This window comes from Oryzias latipes, chromosome 9 (assembly GCF_002234675.1).
Source record: "Oryzias latipes chromosome 9, ASM223467v1".
NCBI classification, from domain to species: domain Eukaryota; kingdom Metazoa; phylum Chordata; class Actinopteri; order Beloniformes; family Adrianichthyidae; genus Oryzias; species Oryzias latipes.
This window is the reverse complement of record NC_019867.2, coordinates 21,446,353-21,465,836: the sequence shown is the minus strand read 5'-3', so window position 1 is coordinate 21,465,836 and position 19,484 is coordinate 21,446,353. Positions and strand designations below refer to the sequence as shown.

General features: G+C 44.0%; 2 protein-coding genes and 1 long non-coding RNA gene across 3 annotated transcripts; 2 read left to right on the top strand and 1 right to left on the bottom strand.

The window, feature by feature from the left end:
* The first annotated feature begins 61 nt into the window (after nucleotides 1-61).
* On the top strand, nucleotides 62-1,665 carry c9h12orf43 (chromosome 9 C12orf43 homolog). The gene is made up of 6 exons (XM_004072554.3): nucleotides 62-196; nucleotides 498-528; nucleotides 656-757; nucleotides 832-908; nucleotides 990-1,077; nucleotides 1,164-1,665. The coding sequence occupies exons 1-6, from the start codon at nucleotides 109-111 to the stop codon at nucleotides 1,339-1,341; spliced, it is 564 nt and encodes a 187-aa protein (XP_004072602.1). The 5' UTR covers nucleotides 62-108; the 3' UTR covers nucleotides 1,342-1,665.
* hnf1a (HNF1 homeobox A) lies at nucleotides 1,651-9,896 on the bottom strand. Its single transcript, XM_023958663.1, has 10 exons — nucleotides 9,396-9,896; nucleotides 7,268-7,467; nucleotides 7,008-7,188; nucleotides 6,680-6,879; nucleotides 6,458-6,600; nucleotides 6,234-6,375; nucleotides 5,972-6,160; nucleotides 5,785-5,897; nucleotides 5,618-5,702; nucleotides 1,651-2,023 (listed from the first exon to the last, which is right to left on the bottom strand). Exons 1-10 carry the CDS (start codon nucleotides 9,692-9,694, stop codon nucleotides 1,893-1,895), a joined length of 1,683 nt encoding a protein of 560 aa, XP_023814431.1. The 5' UTR covers nucleotides 9,695-9,896; the 3' UTR covers nucleotides 1,651-1,892.
* On the top strand, nucleotides 1,938-2,901 carry LOC110015639. Its single transcript, XR_002290878.2, has 2 exons — nucleotides 1,938-2,050; nucleotides 2,128-2,901. It is a non-coding gene; the product is annotated as an uncharacterized LOC110015639 (long non-coding RNA).
* Nucleotides 9,897-19,484: the final 9,588 nt, after the last annotated feature.

The window sequence follows — 19,484 nt, the reverse complement described above, 5'->3', positions numbered from 1 at the left end:
GCAGTAACTTGACCTCACCAAGATAGCGGTGCTCTCCTCCCATGAGGAACCACGTGATGTCTCCTCTAGTGATATAACTCATTGACCAGAACAAGCAACTGATTCAACATGGCGGCAGATAGTAGCAGTAGCGACGACGAAGAGCTGAAAAAATGTAGGGAAGCAGTCTGGGACACGCATATTCACAAAGCGAAGGGTGAATATTTATTTTCTCATTTTTGTGTCAATAAAAAGATGAACCATTCATGCAGGTCCGTGTAGCCTGCAAAAATGTGTAGCTCCGTGAATTCTCCGTATGTTTTGCTGCACATTCATTCACGTGAATAGGTTAAACATGTTGGGAAAAGACGTAATTCAGATATGAAATTACCATAATGTTGGTTTGTAGTAGGATTTTTGAGGCTTAAATTCATTTAGCTAAACTTGTTTTACAAAAATGCAAGTTTGTCATTTAACTTTTATTGTTTCTGATCATTGAGCACTTCTGCATATTTAAGATGCGGACAGCAATGAGAAAGAGTCAAAGCGGTAAGTACCGGTTGAAGAAAATTATTTTTTCATTTCAACGAATGTGTGTGCCCGTGCGTGCGTTAAGGATGACTTAGCCTTTTTAAAATTTGAGTTTGATTTCTTTTTTACTTTTTGTTGAAAACAGTGTTGTTGTCGCGGGGCATGATCATGATGCCAAAAATGAGCTCCAAGTCACCCAAGGGTTTCAAAAACACGTGGCTAAAAAACTGGGACATTATCTCGACAGGTACAGTGATGTGGGATTTTTTAAAATGCTTTATCAAAAATTGTAAACCCCAGTACTATTGTGGTTTTTTTCAGTTGCCTTTCAGAGACGCGGTCTAAAACTTCAAACTATCTGACATTAACAAACTGCGAAGATGGTGATGATGACGGAGGTAAAGTTTTGTTGCTTCCTTCAAACTTTGCTTTTTGTTTAACCTTTTATAGTTTTAAGGATGACTTTTTATGTTCTTTAGGGTTTCGTCTATTTTCAACATCTATCCCAGGACAGAAAGTTACCGAGCTTCCATCTACTGTGAGGCGGCGACCCATCCCAAGTTCAAGGTCTTCTTGATTACTTTGATTACAATGTTGAGTTACTTTGTATAGTTCTATTCTGATCCTTCTACTTAAAAATTTCCCCTGAGCAGTGACAGCGACAGTGAGATGGAAATGAGGTTGAGGGAGACAGCTGTGTCTGTGGAGGATCTTGTACCCGCATCCGCTCTCCTGTCTTCCTTAACAGAGCCTGTAGGCCTGGAAAAAATAAAGAAAAATGCAGCTAAACGAGAAGAGAATCCCAAGAAAAAGAAGAAAAGGAAAGACTAAATAATTAAGAGACTGAACAAAATTCCGCTTGTAATTCCAAAGCAGTTGGAGTGCAGTGTGAACTCACTCCTGTCAAGGTAAAAAGAAAATCGGAAAGACAAAGCTAAACATGTATTTATATTTTTAAATAACTATCCACTGCTTTGGGATGTATTTTTTGTTACAGACGTAGTCTTAAGGTGATTGAACTTTATAACGTCTTATACAGAAAACGTTTAGAATCCAATGGGCTGCTGTTTTTATCACATTGTTCTTTTCTACATGTAAAGTTATTTTTATGATTGAAAATAAAACAAACAAACATTGTTGTCAGGTTTTACTTAATTTACTTTTTGTTTTAATATTACAAAACATTTGAATAAAAAAGTACATTTCAGTGTTGATCATGACTTGATTGTCTGTTGTTTCAAAGATGAATATCCTCTAGAGCATGTTCTAATAAAGAATGAGTCAGTCAGTCTCAGGTGTGATCTCTATGGCGTCCCCCGTCCCCAGGTTTCTTTGGAAATTTCCGGCAGAAAGGAAGAAAACCTCACATCAGCAGCGAGGTTTTACTGTGCTGTGGACACCATTTGTGTAGGCATATAGGAGCTGATGTCTGTCTGTGATGGTGAGAGGAGGAGAGACTGATGACGCTCCGTGGTCTGAGAGGAAGAATAAAGCTCCAGACTTTCAGAAGACGCTTTTCAAAACAAAAGAAAAATCACAGGTTAGCTTCAATTTCTGAGGAAATCTTTTGAACCACATGTGAGATTTTAAAGTGTCTTATTTCTTCTGTGCTCCTAGGAAATGACCAATACGTGAAAGAAAACAATCAAGTTTAAAGTCCTTGAACAGTAATGAATAACTTATGTTATTAGTTCTTAAGAAGATTTTTCTACTTAAAATGTTAGTGTTTTGCCATAGAAGCTAGCACAGGGGTGGGCAAACTATGGCCATTTCTAACCATGAAACTATTATCTGGCCAGCCAAACTGGAGTAAATCACGCTGATAATACTTAATGTTTTATTTTCTAGTGTGTCCCCATAGATGGTGAACTAAAAATTACCGTAACTGACCTTTGTTTAGGTGCAGAAAGTTATTCTGCATTGATGTTGGAAGATTTGTGGGATTTTTTTCATGTTCATGTGTGTTTTCCAAGTCCGGCAGTCATTTTTCCGATCATTCCTACGCCACATGAACGCAGCATTTCTCTAAGTTGCATTTTTCCCTGAGGGACATCAACCCATCAATGCAATCGGCACCAAAATTAGAACAAAAGCCACAGTTTTTAAATAAAAACTCCAAAATGTTCTGTTTTAAAATATATACATTTATTTTTATTCAAAATGAAAGCATATTTTTGTCCAGACTCCATGGTATTGTCTTATGAAGTGGATTACCAAAACACGCATCTGATCTGCTTTTGGTCCGGCCCCTTTGCCAAATTTTAGAATTCATTGTGGCCCATGAGTCTATAAATTTGCCCGCTCCTGAGCTAGCAGAATTATTTTTTAGCATTTTTTATAAGCTACATCTGTATTGTTCATTGTTTTGTTGAATAAATCCTTACACCTGAATTAAGTGCACTTTTTATATCAAGACCATAAATCTCTAAATGCAGCTATGGGCATAAATACAAAGCAAACATTAAATAAGTTAAAGCTTGTGCAATTTCCTTTTCAAAAAGTAACCCTTCTCTGAGAAATGTTCTGTAAATGTAAAAATTGCACAAATGGGAATTGTTTTTGTTTGATGGACTGGATTGTTGAAAACAATTGGAGAAAACAAGATGAGTGATGAGTTTAAAAGTTAATTTAACAAAAAATGAGATCCACTGCTGTGGATTGATGACTATTTTCCAAACACTTGTGATAAAATCTGTGTGCCTTTGGCAGTCAGTCTGGCTCAGGCAAGTCAAAAGAGTTGAATGAGACGTCATTTGGTGTGATCCATGCCCAAATTCTGATGATAGTCTGGTTAATCTGCTCAGCCCAGTCTGAAGAGATAGTAGAGCATCACGGCTAGCAGAATTTCATCTCTGAACTGAACTGAAACTATCTCAATGTTGTTTTGGGAGAGAGATGCTGCTTAACCCTTGTGCTATCCCAGGCACTTTAACAATGGGAGTTGAGTCATCTAGACCCACTGCGATGAACCTTTCTTCTTCAATGATTTGTGATCTTCACTGGTGTCCACGGATTACGTGAAATCTTCCCACCTTTGTCATGGTAGGAATAACACGTCAATGCAAGGGTGGGGTCATCTAAGATAGCACAAGGGTTAATACTCTCACAACTTCTCTTTGTATTCTCAATGCTCTCACTTCTTTCCTTGCAGTTGTCCTAGGATAATTTGGAAGCATTTGAGGAAAGTCACTTCTGCAGATTTGGAAGAAAAGGGTAGTTTTAAACGTTATTTAACCCTTGTGTGGTGTTCATATTGTTGTTACTCAGCCAGTGTTCGTGGGTCTGGTGGACCCGTTGCATGTTGTGGTTTTAAATGCCTCACAATCAAACACTTTGATGTTAAAATACTCGACAGATCTTTACCTCATCCAATTACAAGCAGTATATTTGGTCAATATTTGCCCTTTACCTTTGTTAGATCACATTCATAACTCATTATTTAAAACGTGATAAAGAAAATCAATTAAAATCAAGATATGAGAGGAAACACATTTTCAATTGAAGCAAGAGTTTTCAAAACTAATGACTTGTTTTTCCGTATTGTTCCCACCATGGTCAGCTTCCTCTTTAGGAACTCCTTTCCCAGCTTGTACGAGGTAAAATAGTTGTTGCATGTGATATTTTGTCCACTGATGCCCTGAGACATGTCCAGGACAAATCTCATTCCTTGGTTTTTCTCAGGGGCTCCTCCATCAGGTTTCCCTGTGTAGACTTGTAAATCCCAAGCATATGAGGAAGTGGCATCACAGGCAGCCCAGATCTTTATACCATACTTTGCAGGTTTAGATGGTATATACTGCCGAAAGGGGCAGCGGCCCCTAAATGGCATCAGCTGTTCATCAATGGTGACATTTGGCCCAGGGTTTTACACTGTTCTGAATTTTCAGAAATGTGATCCTCTAATTCTGAAACTTTCTCTTCTGAATCCTCTCCCTCTACATCATCATCAAAAACTGTTCTCTCTTCTAAAATCAATTCCAGGGCCCTCTGCGCAGACTGTCTTTTGGCCATTTTGATCAGTTCTGATAAGAAACCACACTGGCCAAACTATATTTATAGTGTCCCGCCTCCAATTTGTAGCAGATAAAGAGTGAGAAATTAAAGATTCCCGCAAGAAAGTCAAATGGTCAAATGTGCGGGAGAACGAGAGGAAATAGAGTTGATGCTTGAATTTTGCAACAATGTTATAACCTTGTGCGGAACCGCAGGTCCAGAAACACAGAATTGACATTTACAGTCAATCTTTCTCTCTCTGCCAGTCTCTCTCTCTCTTTCTCACTGGTCACAGACTCACACACACACACACAGCAGGCCCAGACAGGTGGAGGACAGAGTATATGTACACAAAACATCAATTTCCACACTTCTATTAGCCCCGGGTCCAGTGGACCCGAACATCTTAAATGTAATAGAAATGTGTTGGGGGGGTGTACGGTGTGTGGTCATTAAAAATGTATTCTGATATCTGTTCTTCACAGAAAATGAGCCAAGGCCAGTGAGTCTGAGTTTGAAAAAGTAATTATTTCTTTCATTTTTCTTTTAATAAAAAATGAAAACGGGTCCCACAGACCCGAACACCATATAAGGGTTAAAGGACGGCTGTGGTGCAGGGAAAGAACAGTGGACCTCTGACTGGTGGTCACGTGTGTTTAAGTGTTCTTGGGCAAGACACTGAACCCGCATTGCTCCATGAGGTTTAGGATGGTTGAGCTTGGCACCATTGTAAGACACCATCAGTGTGTGAATTTGTGTGTGCATGGGTGAAGTGCGTTTGACCTTAAAGCAAGGTACAAAAGCACTATATGAGTGTTTTGTTATTGCCTCTTTTCCTACAAATATTTGTAAAGTTTGTATAAAAGTGTGTATGCATGTTGATTTTACTTCAGTGTATTTTAACCCACTTTTTGATCTTTTTCGCTGGCAAAAAAGCCAAAATAAATATTCTTGGTTAAAAGAAAGTGAGACTTTTCATTAAATTCCACAGTGTCCCATCTAAATTGAATTATTAAAATAACATTTTTAATTTTTTACTTTTGTAAATGTTTTTTAACTAATAAATAATAATAGTTTTTCAAGTATTGTCACTTTTCTTCATTGTTCACTCTACCTGGCACAGGTGTGTGCGGCTGCAGATGCATAGAGTCTTCCTGTAGAGGCGGGTCTGTCTGTTCTTCTGGGTCAGTCGTGAGAATCTTCCAGGGGGAAAATTTCAAGTCAGGGTTAAAAAGTAGAATTGACTAGGTTGTAAACCGAACAAGAAACCTGTCCAGGTACCTGTCTGACTGCGGCGAGGCTCGTCAGAGTCCCTAGACCGCTGCTGTCAGCAATGACCATGGCCTGTGACAGCAAACTGGATGAGTGATATGGGGGTGAGTCTGACTTGTACACTGTGAGGAGAAGCAGATGAATGAGTCTATACATCAGTGTCTCAGCTAGCTTGGAGGTGGGGGCTCAACCTTACTGTGGTATGGCAGCTGAGCCATGGTAGCCATCAATGGACTGGCAGCCATGTGACCCTGGAGCTGCTGTGATATGGGCTGTTGGTGAGATGCATGAAGCTGCTGCTGGAAGGAGATTGGTTGCAAGGTCGTGAACCCACCCCCCATGTTGTTGATAACGGGCACAGTTTGAGGCTGTGTGGAGGCCAAACCTGAAAAATTCCAGAAAAAATCATAATTGTGGTCAGCAGAAAGGAAATTGAGTTTTCCTAGAGTCCGCATTACCAATGAGAAGAGAGGACTCCCCCAGGCTCATGACGCCAGGCACAGAAGCCATGATGAGGCTCTGGGAGGAAGCAGGAGAGGCAGAGAGGCTGTGCAGAGAGGTCAGGGTGCTTACTGGAGGCAGCGGGCCACTACTGGACACCTGCAGTCACAGGTAAGCCCGGTTGTCATGGCAGCAGAACATTTTGTCTAAAGTGGTGAAGAATCACCAGGCAGATTCTCACCAGCTTGGGGTTATGGCTCTCAAGGAGTGTGTGGCTGGGCTCCAGCTGGATGGGACTGACCATGAGGCGCCCTGCCCTCTCCCCTCCATTGCCTCTAGCTGAACTCACTGTGTCACCTGACATCTGTTGGGTGAACTTCACACCTGAGAAATAAAAGTTAACATGATTTACAGCTTTTATAGCTAGGATGTATTTCTGTAGATCTGGAAACGGAGGAGTTACCATGCTCGGGACTTGCAGAAAGGGCGGTGTTAGAGGAAGCTGATTGGTTGGCGTAAGGTGTGTCGAGGGACAGCCTGTGTTTGAAAGCGTCTTCTTTACGGCGGTTGGCAAACCAATTGTAGACTCGGACTTCGGTAACCAGGTTTGAGCCCAGGCCAGCAAGCTGAGAGGGAGACACGCCCCTTTGGAGACACTCTGCCCTAAAAAAAACAAAGGCCATCCAAAAGATTTGATTGCAGCTCAACTCTGCAAATACAAGACAATTTATCATCTGTAACAGATGATATATTGATGATGAAAAGTTGAAAATGAAAGCATCCTCCCTCACCTGTTGCACTCCTCTACCAGCCCCTCTCTTTCCTCTTTGCTGGGGTTCTTCTGTCGCTCGTAAGCCTGAAACAGGATCTGCAGAGATGCAGGACCCCACTTGAACCGGTTCCTCCGTCCCTTCTTGCTCTCGTCTCCCTGCTCCTCTACCATTGTAAGGCCATGTTTGGCATTGGTAAACTCTGCAATTAGATAACATTTTCTGTAAGACATATGTCTCAGTCTCGGAGAATGATCGGACTGGGAGAGTTGTGTACTCACGCTGGCTGATCTCGTACTGCTTCTTGACATACCAGCTGTACAGAGCAGCTCTCTTTTGGTTCTTCATAGGTGTGCCTTTGTTGAGATGCTGGGACAAGTGGGACTGGTTGAGCCCTGTCGACTCCACCACTTCTCTCTGAGGTAAGTTGTGCTGCTGCATGTAGCTTTTCACCATTTTTGCAACGTGCCAGGGCTCCTCCCTGTTACACAGAAGGGCCGTTTTTGCATGCATTAGACTCAGCCACCTTTGTGATGAATGATGAGTTTCACAATTTCGGCCAGGATCCAGTATGCTTCTTTTGTTCCCACCAAATTTCAGTCAAAGATAATTTGTTTGCTTATTTGCAAAAGAAAGAATGTCTCTCATCAACTTTCCAATACAACATAAAATTAAAAAAAACTTCAATGTTTTCTTGAGATCTAGGTGTCATCTCATTTTGTGAATAACTACATGATGCATTTATTTTACTCATCATTAAATATCATTGTTTATTCTAAAATTCTCCCATTTAATTTTAACAAAAAATTTATTACAACAATTTGATTTAAAGCATATCTGTGTTTCAAAAATGAAAAATCTTCCATTTACATCTTGTGGCCAATCTGTTACAGATGCTTTTTCAAGCAACTGCAACAAAAACATGTGATGCACCAATGACTTAATAAATTATGTTAAATTATTTAAAAGGACTTAAAAAAAACATATTTTAGTTTGATTTTGCCAATAAAATCATTTAAGTTCTATTTGAACATGATTTGTCTTGTATTGTTAATGGAATTGCTGTATTGTAATTTAAATTTTAATCTAAACACATTCTCCACAGTGACATAGTGGTAGAGTGTCCGTCTTGAGATTTGAAGGGTCATTTCATGGTAAAGACTCAAATACTGAACACTTAACTACAAATCGGTCCCAGTGTTTCCCTGGTTGACATCCAGTGTTATGGGGGGGGGGGGGGGGGGGGGGTACATTTCACACATCCAGGTGTGAAAGAATTGATGGGACTTCAGGTCTATATTAATTTCAGTACATTCACGGTGTCCCCAGTAAAGAGACACATTTTAAAATGTATTATTTGATGATGGACTGGAAAACAAAACCATCAAAATCATTGAAGTTTTAGTTGAGTATCCTTGTTTGAATGCTTCATTATATAATGTGTTACACGACTCCATATACATTAAAAATAGACCCTGTCTGCCATTCTATCAGTTTTGTACTTTTAGTAGAATAAGATGAGCATTTTTCTTTTTTTAAACCCCTGTGCTAGTTCTGCAGTTTTGCAGGTTGTAACAACATGAAGCTCAGAGTGTGAACATTCAGGGGGAAGTTCCAGAGTATTGACAGAGAGAGATAAGGGAGAGCACACTGGAGCAAAGTCCAGCTCTTTCAGACCAGTGGAGGGGAAAAATGTGTGAAAGGTTTATGAGGACTCATTTGACAGTTCAACTCACAATTTTGATCAGGAAAAATGCATGATAATTTGAATATTTTCAACTTTATAAAATTTTAGTGATAGATATAAAAGTTAAAATAACTAATGTGATATCTGACATGTTTATGAATGTGTTCTATTTCCCATATAAACATTTCATATGAACTTGTTAAAACTTGTAAAAACTTTTTGGATTTTCTTAACTTATTTTCAAAACTGGGTGCTAAAAAATTGTTGAAGGATTTCAAGTCCTCGAGACCAGCCCAACTCCATTAATCTTCACCTACCTGTATGCTTGTAGCGTATATATTAAGAAATGGCAAAGGAATAATGATGGGAGTGGGTAATTAGTAACTAGCAAAGGAGGAACCCTCTTTAAATTCGCCTCAGGAGCCAGAATGCAGAGAGAGACAGAGGAGCATGTAAAGGAAGGAGGGAGGATTTTGAAAAGAAAGGTGAGCTCAGCCTGGAAGAATTAGAAAATATGGATGCAGACAGGTAAACTGGTGCTTCAATATGCAGGGGGATCTGCGTTTTTGTGGGCAAAGTCAAAGTAGGAGCAAGATAATTAAGCAGCGTTGATGATGATGCAGTCACTTTTCCTAGATTTTAACAGATCAGATAAGTTCAGTGTCATAGTTGTGAAGATGATGTTGCCCTGGAGTTTACAGAGAAGCATGGGATCTACTCACTGCAGTAACTGGTCGACTTCAGTCCTCAGCTTTGACACTTCATCCGCAGGAAGCTTCTCTATCTCACGGAATATAGGAGGTGGGAAATCGGTTTCCCCCTCCTCAGAACTCTCTCCATCTCCTCTTTCTCCTCTCTCTGCACCAACACTCGCTCTGTTTTTTTCCATTTCCCCCACAGCTTGGACCAGGATGTCTCTGGAAAGTCCGGATTCCAGCAGGGCCCAGATCAGCTGCTCCTGCAGGGCAGTCAAACGCCCCGGCCTCACTTTGACTCCACCGGCCCTCTCGTCTCCCTCCATTAGTCCTTTGCCTTACGTTGCTACTTCCTCACAAGCAAACTCTGCTCGCATGTGCTCAACCTCGGTCAAAAGGAGGCCAGACAGTCAACGCAGAGCCTCATTGTCACACCTGCAGTCCCTCCTCAGTTTAGGAAAAAAATGCACTTTTAGTTTTCCCTGTTGAATTTCTTCCCAATGCTTCCTGAGCTGCCTGGTTTTAGCTCTCCACCTGCTGTTTTGCTTTCAAAGGTCAATTTTCTTTTTTTTTAACCTGCCTCCTCTTCACCCCCTCCTCCTTACAAGCGCCCTGTGAACTTTGTACCCACTCCCTCAGTCCCCAACAGTGACCAAAGTGCAGTTTAAAGAAAAATCAAAATAAAAGTATAGAACTGCACATCTGCAAAACCCTCAGCACACTGCATCAAGCAAAAAACGAAAAAAATAACACAAATGACATGAGAGGAGAAGCTGCAGAGATTTAACTTCTTCACAAACACTTCACTTTCACAACTAAACAACATTTTTGGAACTTTGACTTATTTCCTTATGCTATACCGTATTCACATTTTTTAAAAAGCTTAGACCAAAGGACTGCAAAAATTAGTGTAAGAAAACGTTTTTCTACCTCCCCATATTTTCCAGTAGAGGGCGCTGTTGTATATGTTTTCATCAAAACCTCCAGGCTTCAGTCTCTATCTTTGTAGTGCAGGGCTGCTCACACTTTTTATTTATAGATCTACCTACATACACCCACACTCACAACATCAACAGGACTCTTAAGAGCCTTCATAGGAAGCTCAAAACTGTGGAAAACCACCCTTGAAGCCTATGGCAAGGCACTTGCACAAGTGTCCATCAAATGTGGGATGTACCAAGGTGAAGCTCTGTCCCCACTGCTGTTCTGCATAGGTCTGAACCCCCTCAGCCAAATAAAACTGGCTATGGATAACGACTTAGAATTGGGGCCACCATCATTCGCCTCCACATGGATGACATCAAGCTATATGCTAAGAGTGAGTGTGACATTGACTCCCTGATCTACACCAGGATCTAAAGTACTGACATTGGGACGTTATTCTGGCTAGAGAAATGCATTTGGATGGTGACAAAGAGAGGCTAGGTAGTCCACACAGGAGGTGTCTCACTCCCAGAAGGAACAATAGCAGACATTGAGGACAGTAACATGTATCTTGGATTTCCACAGGCAAATGGCAACCTAGAACAGGCAACAAGGAAAACTGCGACAGCCAAATACCTGCAACGAGTAAGGCAAGTCCTGAAAAGCCAGCTCAATGGCAAGAACAAGACCCGGGCAATAAACTGTTACGCACTGCCAGTTATCAGATACCCTGCAGGAATAATAAGATGGCCGAAAGCTTCTCCCCATACATGGAGGGTTCCATCCCAAATCCAGCACCCTGAGAAGGAGAACTAAAAGACAGCAAGGCAATGCTGCTGTAGACTAAACTTGACATCATAAATCTTTGTTGATAAGTACTTGGTGTTTTACACTTTACATTTAACTTTCCAGATGTTTGGAAGCTCATTTGTTTGATTTACAATTTATTAAAGTTTTATTTATTGATGGTTGGTTTGCAGGATCTCCGCAGCCCATCGGCCGGGTTTCCCTGCAGATGTCCACTTGAATCCTTTCTTCCTCCATCAAAGACCAGGGGCCTGTTTCAGAAAGGAGGTTCAACCAACTCTGAGGTTAAACTTGAACTCTGAGTTGGTCAATCGAGAGATTAACAACTCTGAGTTTTCTGTTTCAGAGAAGCTGATCGGAGTTAGGTCAATCAATTCTGAGTGGACTGATTCGGAGGTGAGCGTGCGCACTGCGACTATAAGAAGCCATTACCAATGGAGCGCAGATATCACGAGTCACCATGGCAACCGTGAAAACAAAGAGGTCTGCATATTTTTCGCCAGCTGAACTTGACGTGCTGCTGCAGAGTTACAGTGAATATGAGCACATATTCCAGAAGAAAAGCAACACCGCTGCATCTGCAAAACAGAGACAGTTAGCGTGGGAAAACATAGCTGCTCAAGTTAATGCCTAAGTTTGCATTTAGTCATTGTTGTAAAATATTGGCTGTAATAACTTTCTAAATAGCGTAAGGTGTGAAATAAAAAATGGCGATATTTAGGTGTACTTTTGAAGTGTTATTCCTGGTGTAATTTTATGAAATGCTGCATAGTGTACAGAACCAATCTGGGGGAAAATGCATTTAAAGTCGGTAATGTTTAGAGGACTTTTTTGTTAACCTTCCCCTCATGCAAACGTTAGTCAGTTTAATATTAATACATGCAATTGTGTCTTTAAAAGTGAACCTTTGTCTACTGTTGAACCTTTCGCTGCGCGAAGACTTCTCCTTTCTTTTCTCTCGTCTTTCCGACCGACCGTGGTCAGAAGCGCAGGGGAGATTTCCTTCAGGGCCGAAGGGAATTCTCCTTCGGGGTTCACTTCCCGTGGGAAACCCTCAACCTCCAGAGCGGATTAAGAATGACTCCAAAACAGTTATTCTGGGAATGACACCTTCTCTTTATTTAACTAAGTGCTCCGTCCTCCAAACACACAATATATACCACGCACACACCTCTGCTCCGTGCTCACCCCCCCCCCCCCCCATCTGCACCTGCACTCGCCCCTCCCCTTGTCTCTCGTGGATCGCACCCCGCTCAGCACACACACGCTGCAACACTACCCTTGTATTGATCAAGTGGTATAGGTTTATATGGGATTAAGAAAGTAAGCAGTGCTAGCAAATTGTGTTTCCAAAAAGTAATTGTTACATTAATCTAATTCAATGTCCCTGATTTCATTTTCATGTAGATGCAATCCTGCAGGAATTAAAAGAACATGGCAGCAGCTAAAAATGAAGTATAAAAACATAATTCAATCAGGTCAAATGTGAGCATGTCATGAATGTAGGCTTTGTTGACAATATTTGACATATGAAACATCTACATAGCAATATCTAATGTTGTTTTCATTGTATATATGTAATTGACTGCAACGAAAAACGGTAAAGCTCAAACAAAAACGTATGGGGAAATGACAAAAAATCGAGTCTTCTCAAAATCCTCGCACGAGGTAAATATAATTCTCTATGAATGAATGCAGCCTCCTCGTCTATTGGGTCCTCCAAAAAAGGACAAGCCATTCTTGTCACTTAGACCGTCTCTGTGTGACAGAAATGTGGGCAATGAAGGTTAAAGCGAAAAATACCGCTTCGTCTTTAAAAAGGGGAGGGGACCGGCAGAAACCTTGAGTTTAGAGGATAAAACCTGCTCCCGACCAGGTTAGGTTCACAGCATAAGTAACCATGGACACTGACTCAGAGTATAAGTTACCTCTCTTTCAGAAACGGGTTACTCTGCTTTCTCTGGTTTAACAAACCTCCCATTCTGAAACGGAAAACCCAGGGTTTCCCTGATTTCAGGGTTAACGCACTCAGAGTTTACACTTAACCTCCTTTCAGAAACAGGCCCCTGGGGCCTGTTTCAGAAAGGAGGTTCAACCAACTCTGAGGTTAAACTTGAACTCTGAGTTGGTCAATCGAGATATTAACAACTCTGAGTTTTCTGTTTCTGAGAAGCTGATTGGAGTTAGGTCAATCAACTCTGAGTGGACTGATTCGGAGGTAAGCGTGCGCACCGCGACTACAAGAAGCCATTATCAATGGAGCGCAGATATTACGAGTCACCATGGCAACTGTGGGAAAAAAGAGGTCTGCGTATTTTTCGCCAGCTGAACTTGACGTGCTGCTGCAGAGTTACAGTGAATATGAGCACATATTCCAGAAGAAAAGCAACACCGCTGCATCTGCAAAACAGAGACAGTTAGCGTGGGAAAACATAGCTGCTCAAGTTAATGCGCAAGTTTGCATTTAAATCATTGTTATAAAATATTGGCTGTAATAACTTTTTAAATAGCGTAAGGTGTGAAATAAAAATGGCGACATTTAGGTGTACTTTTGAAGTGTTATTCCTGGTGTAATTGCATGAAATGCTGCATAGTGTACAGAACCAATCTGGGGGAAAAATGCATTTAACGTCGGTAATGTTTAGGGACTTTTTTGTTAACCTTCCCCTCTTGCAAACGTTGGTCAGTTTAAAAGGTGAATAAGCGGGTGGGTTGAATGAATGTGTACATTTTAGAGTGCACCTTGATTACACTAAATGCTCCTGCAAAGGCAGGAGGCCCGGGCACCCCACACCCCAGAGCTAGAGGCAGACAGCACAGCAACCCGGCCGATCCAGGCATCCAAGAGCCTCACCGTCAGACAAAGATCCAAGAGCAACCACCCTCCCGTGCACCTGACCCCGAAAGATAGAAACGGAGACGGAGGTCATGACCCAGTAGCCCCCCGGTCGAGGAGAAAGAGAAACAGAGAACACGCTGAGCCGGAGCCCCGGCCCCAGCAGGGACCCGCCCCGCCCCAAGGCGCACCGGGCCTCTGCCCAATGCCCCAGCCGCTCGAGACCTACGCCGGAGCCCAGATGAGAGGCACGCCACCCCCCGGGAGTCCTGAGCCCCCACCCGCCCCCAACCCCAGAGGCAGGCCAGCGCAGCCCATGGTCAGCCCACACTGCGCACCCGTGCAACCTGCCCGCCAGCCCCACCGAGGTCAAGAGGGGGGAAGCGGTAGAAACCGACCGCCCGAGTGGAAAGGCGGACGCAGGCGACCAGCGGAGGCCCCAGACAGGGCCAGGGGACGGTGACCCTGAGGACCAGGCTCTAGTTGCTGTAAGCAATGATGGAAAAGATTGGGGTGTCCCGGTATGCCCAATAGAGGAGCCCCACCCGGCCCCAGGTGATGCCGTCCAGCCCGCTCAGATTTTGTAGACTCCCTTCCTGCACGGAGAAAGAGCTGCAAGATCAGGGACGCAGGAGCCCCCACGGCGCCACCAACACCCCGGCAGCAGATGCCGGCCAATCCTACTCAGCGTGGGGGGTAGGGGACAGGGAGCAATGTGAACATCCCCCTCTCGTTGTGTTTGTATACGTGTGTGCGTTTTAAGAGGTGCAGTTAAAATTGGTGGACAGGGGCGATACAAACTCTTCCATTCTACAACAGCAGAATCTGATCATCCAAGTGTGTCCACCACAGGGCCCTACATGAGTGTCTTGTGTATGTTGGTGCTTAGTGTGTGGTGTATGTTCTAGGAGGGGTCCAATTAAAATTGGTTGATGCTTCCACCAATTTTAGAACAGAGCCCCAGCCCCAGGCAACCGGGTCCCCAATGGGAGCTCTGGTTCCCTGGCGCCTGAACCCCGGACCCATCAGACGTCCCCCGATCACATCATCCCCATCCCCCCCAGGCAACCGAGTGTTCCACCCCCAACCCCCAGCAGCCCCGGCCAAGCCAACAGGAGGCGCCCAATGGCACAGGCAGGCCAACCAGGACAGCACCAACAACCCCCCGGGACCAGAGATGACGGGGGCCCAGCCCCGGAGGCAGGCGAGCCCTCCTCCCGGACCTTGAGCAGTCCCGAAAAGCCGGGGGATGAGACAGCAACTATCCGAGCAGGGTCCCTTGCCCCACGCGCTCCCAACTCCCGACGCCCCATTACTTTACATGTTAAAGAAAAGGGGGAGAAGGAAATGTCCATCACTATTTCAGAGAAAGAATGGTACTTAATGTGTGCATTAACTCAGTCTTCTACCACATTACTGAAATGGAGGGAATTTAACTGGAAAAACCTCATGCGCTTCTTTATTACCCCTTCAATCAAAAGCAAACAATCAGCAAATCCACAGACGTGTTGGAGAAAAAATGTGATACAGTAAATGCAAACCATTCCCATATCTTCTGGATCTGTTTGCAAATAGGGCCATTTTGGCATTGCATCCATCGTGTTTAAACACAAATTCTGCACTATACAATCCCACTCAGTTAGTATTACATCTGGGTAAAATGTCTGAAACGGTCATAGTTAAAGATCAGTATCTGGTAAAAATATTGCTAATTGCAGCAAGGAAGGCAATAACTAGACAATGGCTGAAGCCAGAACCCCCACGCATCACAGACTGAAATAGTGGAGGAGATCAACATCATGGAAAACTATGTTTTGCTTTAAGACTGACAGAAGGAAAATTCAAGAAAAAATGGGACAGATGGTCTGAATATAAAAAAATCTCTGGTCATTGCATGATTTTTCTGTTTATACTTTTGGAACGGCTGCTGTCGTGTCTTATTTCCCCCCTTTTCTTTTTCATTTATGATTATTATTTTTTTACTCTTCTTCTCTTTGTTTGAAAACTTATTTTGCTTGATATCATGTACATTTGTGTTATGTCTTGCTTGAAAAAAATAAATAAAATTTAAGTAAAAAAAAAAAAGAAAGCCGCGTTTTGCGGATTATTTTATAACATGCATCTCTTCACAAAAAAATAGCTCCACATGAACTATCTCATCTTCTTTTTTAATGCTAATATCTCTACCTGTTTTGGTCTTCTTAGTGGTGGAATTGCACATTTCGGTTATTTCTTTAAAAAGATAACTCGCCACAGAAATGGGATAGAAATTTCCTTTTTTTTTTAAAAACATACTAACAATTTTTACTCTTCATGAGTGGGCCGGATTAAGCCATCTGGCGGGCCGGACACGTATGTTTGACACCCAAGATTTAGAGCAACCAATTAACCTATGAAGCATGTTTTTGGAAGCCAGAGTCCCCGAAAAACCCACGAATGCATGGGGTGAACATGTAAACTCCACACAGAGAAGCCCCTGATGTTTCAGATCCCCTAGCTGGGGCTCGAACTGGGCCTTCTAGCCAGAGTACTAACCACTGTGCCACTGGTAGCCCATTTAAAAAAAATATTAAATAACAACCTTTGTTGTTATTTACAACACCCCTTGTGGGCCCTCTTTTTTCCCCGGGGTTCCCCCCTCCTGGGCGGGGGCGGCGGGCCCCTGCCTTGCTCCTCCCTGGACCAACCGTGGGCCGGGCGGATGGCTGCCTGGAGTGCGGAGCGGGTCTCCCTTGGGGGGTCCTGGCTCGTACCTGGGGTTGGGGCGGGGGGATGCCCAGAACTCCTGGGTGGTGGTGGGGTGCTCGTCTGGGGCTGTGGGCGTCCCTCTCCGGTGGGGCCCTGCGTTGGGTTCTCCCGGCGCGGCGGGGGGGCTGTTCTCCTGGTTGGGCTGGGGCGGCCCTCTCTTTCCCTCCGTGCCTCCCTGCTCTCTGGCTCTGGGGGCCTTGCGGCGGTCCTGCTGGCCCTGGCCTGGGTGGCGGGCTTGGTCGCCCGGGCGGCGGTTGTTCCCTGCCGGTTTCCGTGTGGCGTGGGGGGGATTCCGGCTGCCGCTGCTGCTGCGGTGGGGGTCTTGGGGTGGGGATGGCTGGGCGCTCTCCCTCCTTCTTTACACATTCCACCATCCATTTTAGAAGAACATGAGCACTCACCTGAGCACGGGTGTTGGCTCACCTTTGCACTGGCGGTTTGCGTGACTGAATGACTGAAATGTTTCACACTAGTTGGTTTTAAGGCATAAGTATGCGTGTGAGCACTATCTGTTTTGTGTACATGTCGACAGATGGACATTTTTGCAGCTAGCAGGTGTGTTTGACACTTGGGTGTGTGTGTGGACAGGCTCCGCCCTTTTTGTACTGCATTTGAGCCTTACCATGGTGATTAACAACCAGTAAACTTGTTGCTTTATGCTGCTTCATGGTCTTATCCCCCTTCCCCTCCTACTATCACCCTCCTTCCCCCCCTCTCTCTAACGTCCCTCTCTCTTCTTCCCCTCTTTCCTTTTCCGTCCGGTCCAACACCAAAGATCTTCAAACATGTTTGAAATTAATAAAGTTTGGCCTCAATTACAAAAGGGGTTTATTCAGACATACCTTTGGTTTGTCTGAAGATTAATAACCCCTCTTGTTAAAGTAAAATATGTCCAACACAAGAGGCCCTCAGCTCTCATCTGTTTGCCCAGCTGTTGGACAGGACAAGGTAAAAAAAAAAAAAATAACAACCTTTGTTCTTTTGGCTGCTCACGACGGTCTAATCCCAGCTCATGTTTCCTTTAAGTGGGTGAACCATCCAACGCTTTTATTAGTTTCTTGTCTTTTTTATTGTTCCCTCAAATAGATCATTTGTACCCACAAATTATTGTGTACGCAAATTCGCATTGTGTGGCCACAATTTAGCATTTTATTAGCATTTTGTGGCCATAAATGAACATTTCATTTGCATTTTGCAGGCACAATTAGCATTTTTTCAGCAGTTTGTGCACACAAATTAGTATTTTGTAGGCACAAATTAGCCTTTTGTGCACACAAATTAGTAGTTTGTAAGCATAAATTAGCATTTTGTGTGCACATATTAGTATTTTGTTGGCATAAGTTTCCATTTTGTACGCTGTGATGCAGTATGACAGGATGCTCTCGATGGTTGAGCGTCGAAGGTTACCAGCAGCTCCTGGCTCACATTGTTCTTCCTGAGCCTTCTCAGGAAGTACCGACGCTGCTGTGCCTTTCTGATGACAGCCATGGTGTTGATAGACCATGCAAGGTCAGCCGAGATGGTGGTGCCCAGGAGGGTGAAGCTGTGGACCCTGTCCACACAGTTTTCGTTGATGTAGAGTGGGGGTGGGTCTGCTCTGTTCTTCTTGAAGTCCAAGATGATCTCCTTGGTCTTGGTGGTGTTCAGGGTGAGGTTAGTAGCCTGACACCAACTGGACAGTTTCAGGACTTCATCTCTGTAGGCTGTCTCATCACCCCCAGAGAGCAGCCCCACCACAGTAGGGTCTTCTGCAAACTTCACTATGGTGTTGCTGGTGTGGGCTGGTCTGCAGTCTGCTGTGTGGAGCGTGTACAGCAGAGGACTCAGCACACATCCCTATGGGGAGCCTGTGTTCAGCATCCGGGTGGAGGAGAAGTAGGGACTGTGTTTGACTGTCTGTGGTCTGTTTGTAAGGAAGTCCTTGATCCAGGTACAGGTGAGTGGGTGGAGTCCTAGGTCAGGCAGTTTGCTGAACAGAATGTCAGGAATGATGGTATTAAAGGCTGAGCTATAGTCAACAAAGAGCACCCTGGTGTAGGTGTCTCTGTGTTCCAGGTGGCTCAGCGCAGTGAGGAGAGTGATGGATAGGACATCCTCCGTTGATCTGTTTGGTTTGTAAGCGAACTGGAGGGGGTTAAAGGTTGGAGGAAGGCATTCTTTCATGCATCCTAGGAGCAGCCGTTCCACACACTTGGTGATGACAGGGGTGAGTGCAACTGGACGGTAGTCCGTGAGGTAGGCTGTGGATGACTTTTTGGGTATTGGAATGATGATGGATGACTTCAGGCAAGCAGGGATGAAAGCCTGTGCTTGCGACAGGTTAAAGATTTTTGTGAAGACCTGGGGGAGCTGGTCGGCGCAGGCCCGCAAAGCCTTCCCAGGGACTCCATCAGGTCCAACCGCTTTCCTGAGGTTTACCCTGCTGAACATCCATGCCACGTCCTGTGTCTGCAGCGTCAGGGGTTCGGAGCTGGAAGCAGAGAGAGGATGAGGTGATGGGACTTCAGACTGCAGTGGTGTGGTCTCGAAGCGCGAGAAGAACGCGTTCAGCTCCTCCGCTAGTGCAGCGCTGGAGTGTGTTTCGGTGCTGGTCTGTCCCCTGAAGTTGGTCAGCTGTTGTAGTTCCTGCCACACCGAGGGTTGTTGTTGGAGAAGTGGTCCTCTATTTGTCTTTTGTAATCCAATTTGGCCTTCCTGATCCCTCTCTTCCGGTCAGCTCTGGAGGTCCTGTACAGATCCTTGTTCCCTGACCTAAAGGCAGTGGCATGGCCTTTTAGGAGTAGCCTGACCTTTTTGGTCAT

Excerpts from the sequence above, each read along its gene's own strand:
- c9h12orf43 (XM_004072554.3), top strand. The coding sequence starts at position 109 with ATGGCGGCAGATAGTAGCAGTAGCGACGACGAAGAGCTGAAAAAATGT. Across the intron at positions 529-655 it reads AATGAGAAAGAGTCAAAGCG|TGTTGTTGTCGCGGGGCATG; the intron begins GTAAGTACCGGT and ends TGTTGAAAACAG. Across the intron at positions 1,078-1,163 it reads CGACCCATCCCAAGTTCAAG|TGACAGCGACAGTGAGATGG; the intron begins GTCTTCTTGATT and ends TCCCCTGAGCAG.
- hnf1a (XM_023958663.1), bottom strand. The coding sequence starts at position 9,694 with ATGGAGGGAGACGAGAGGGCCGGTGGAGTCAAAGTGAGGCCGGGGCGT. Across the intron at positions 7,189-7,267 it reads GCAGTACGAGATCAGCCAGC|AGTTTACCAATGCCAAACAT; the intron begins GTGAGTACACAA and ends ATCTAATTGCAG. Across the intron at positions 5,898-5,971 it reads GGCTCAGCTGCCATACCACA|TGTACAAGTCAGACTCACCC; the intron begins GTAAGGTTGAGC and ends TTCTCCTCACAG.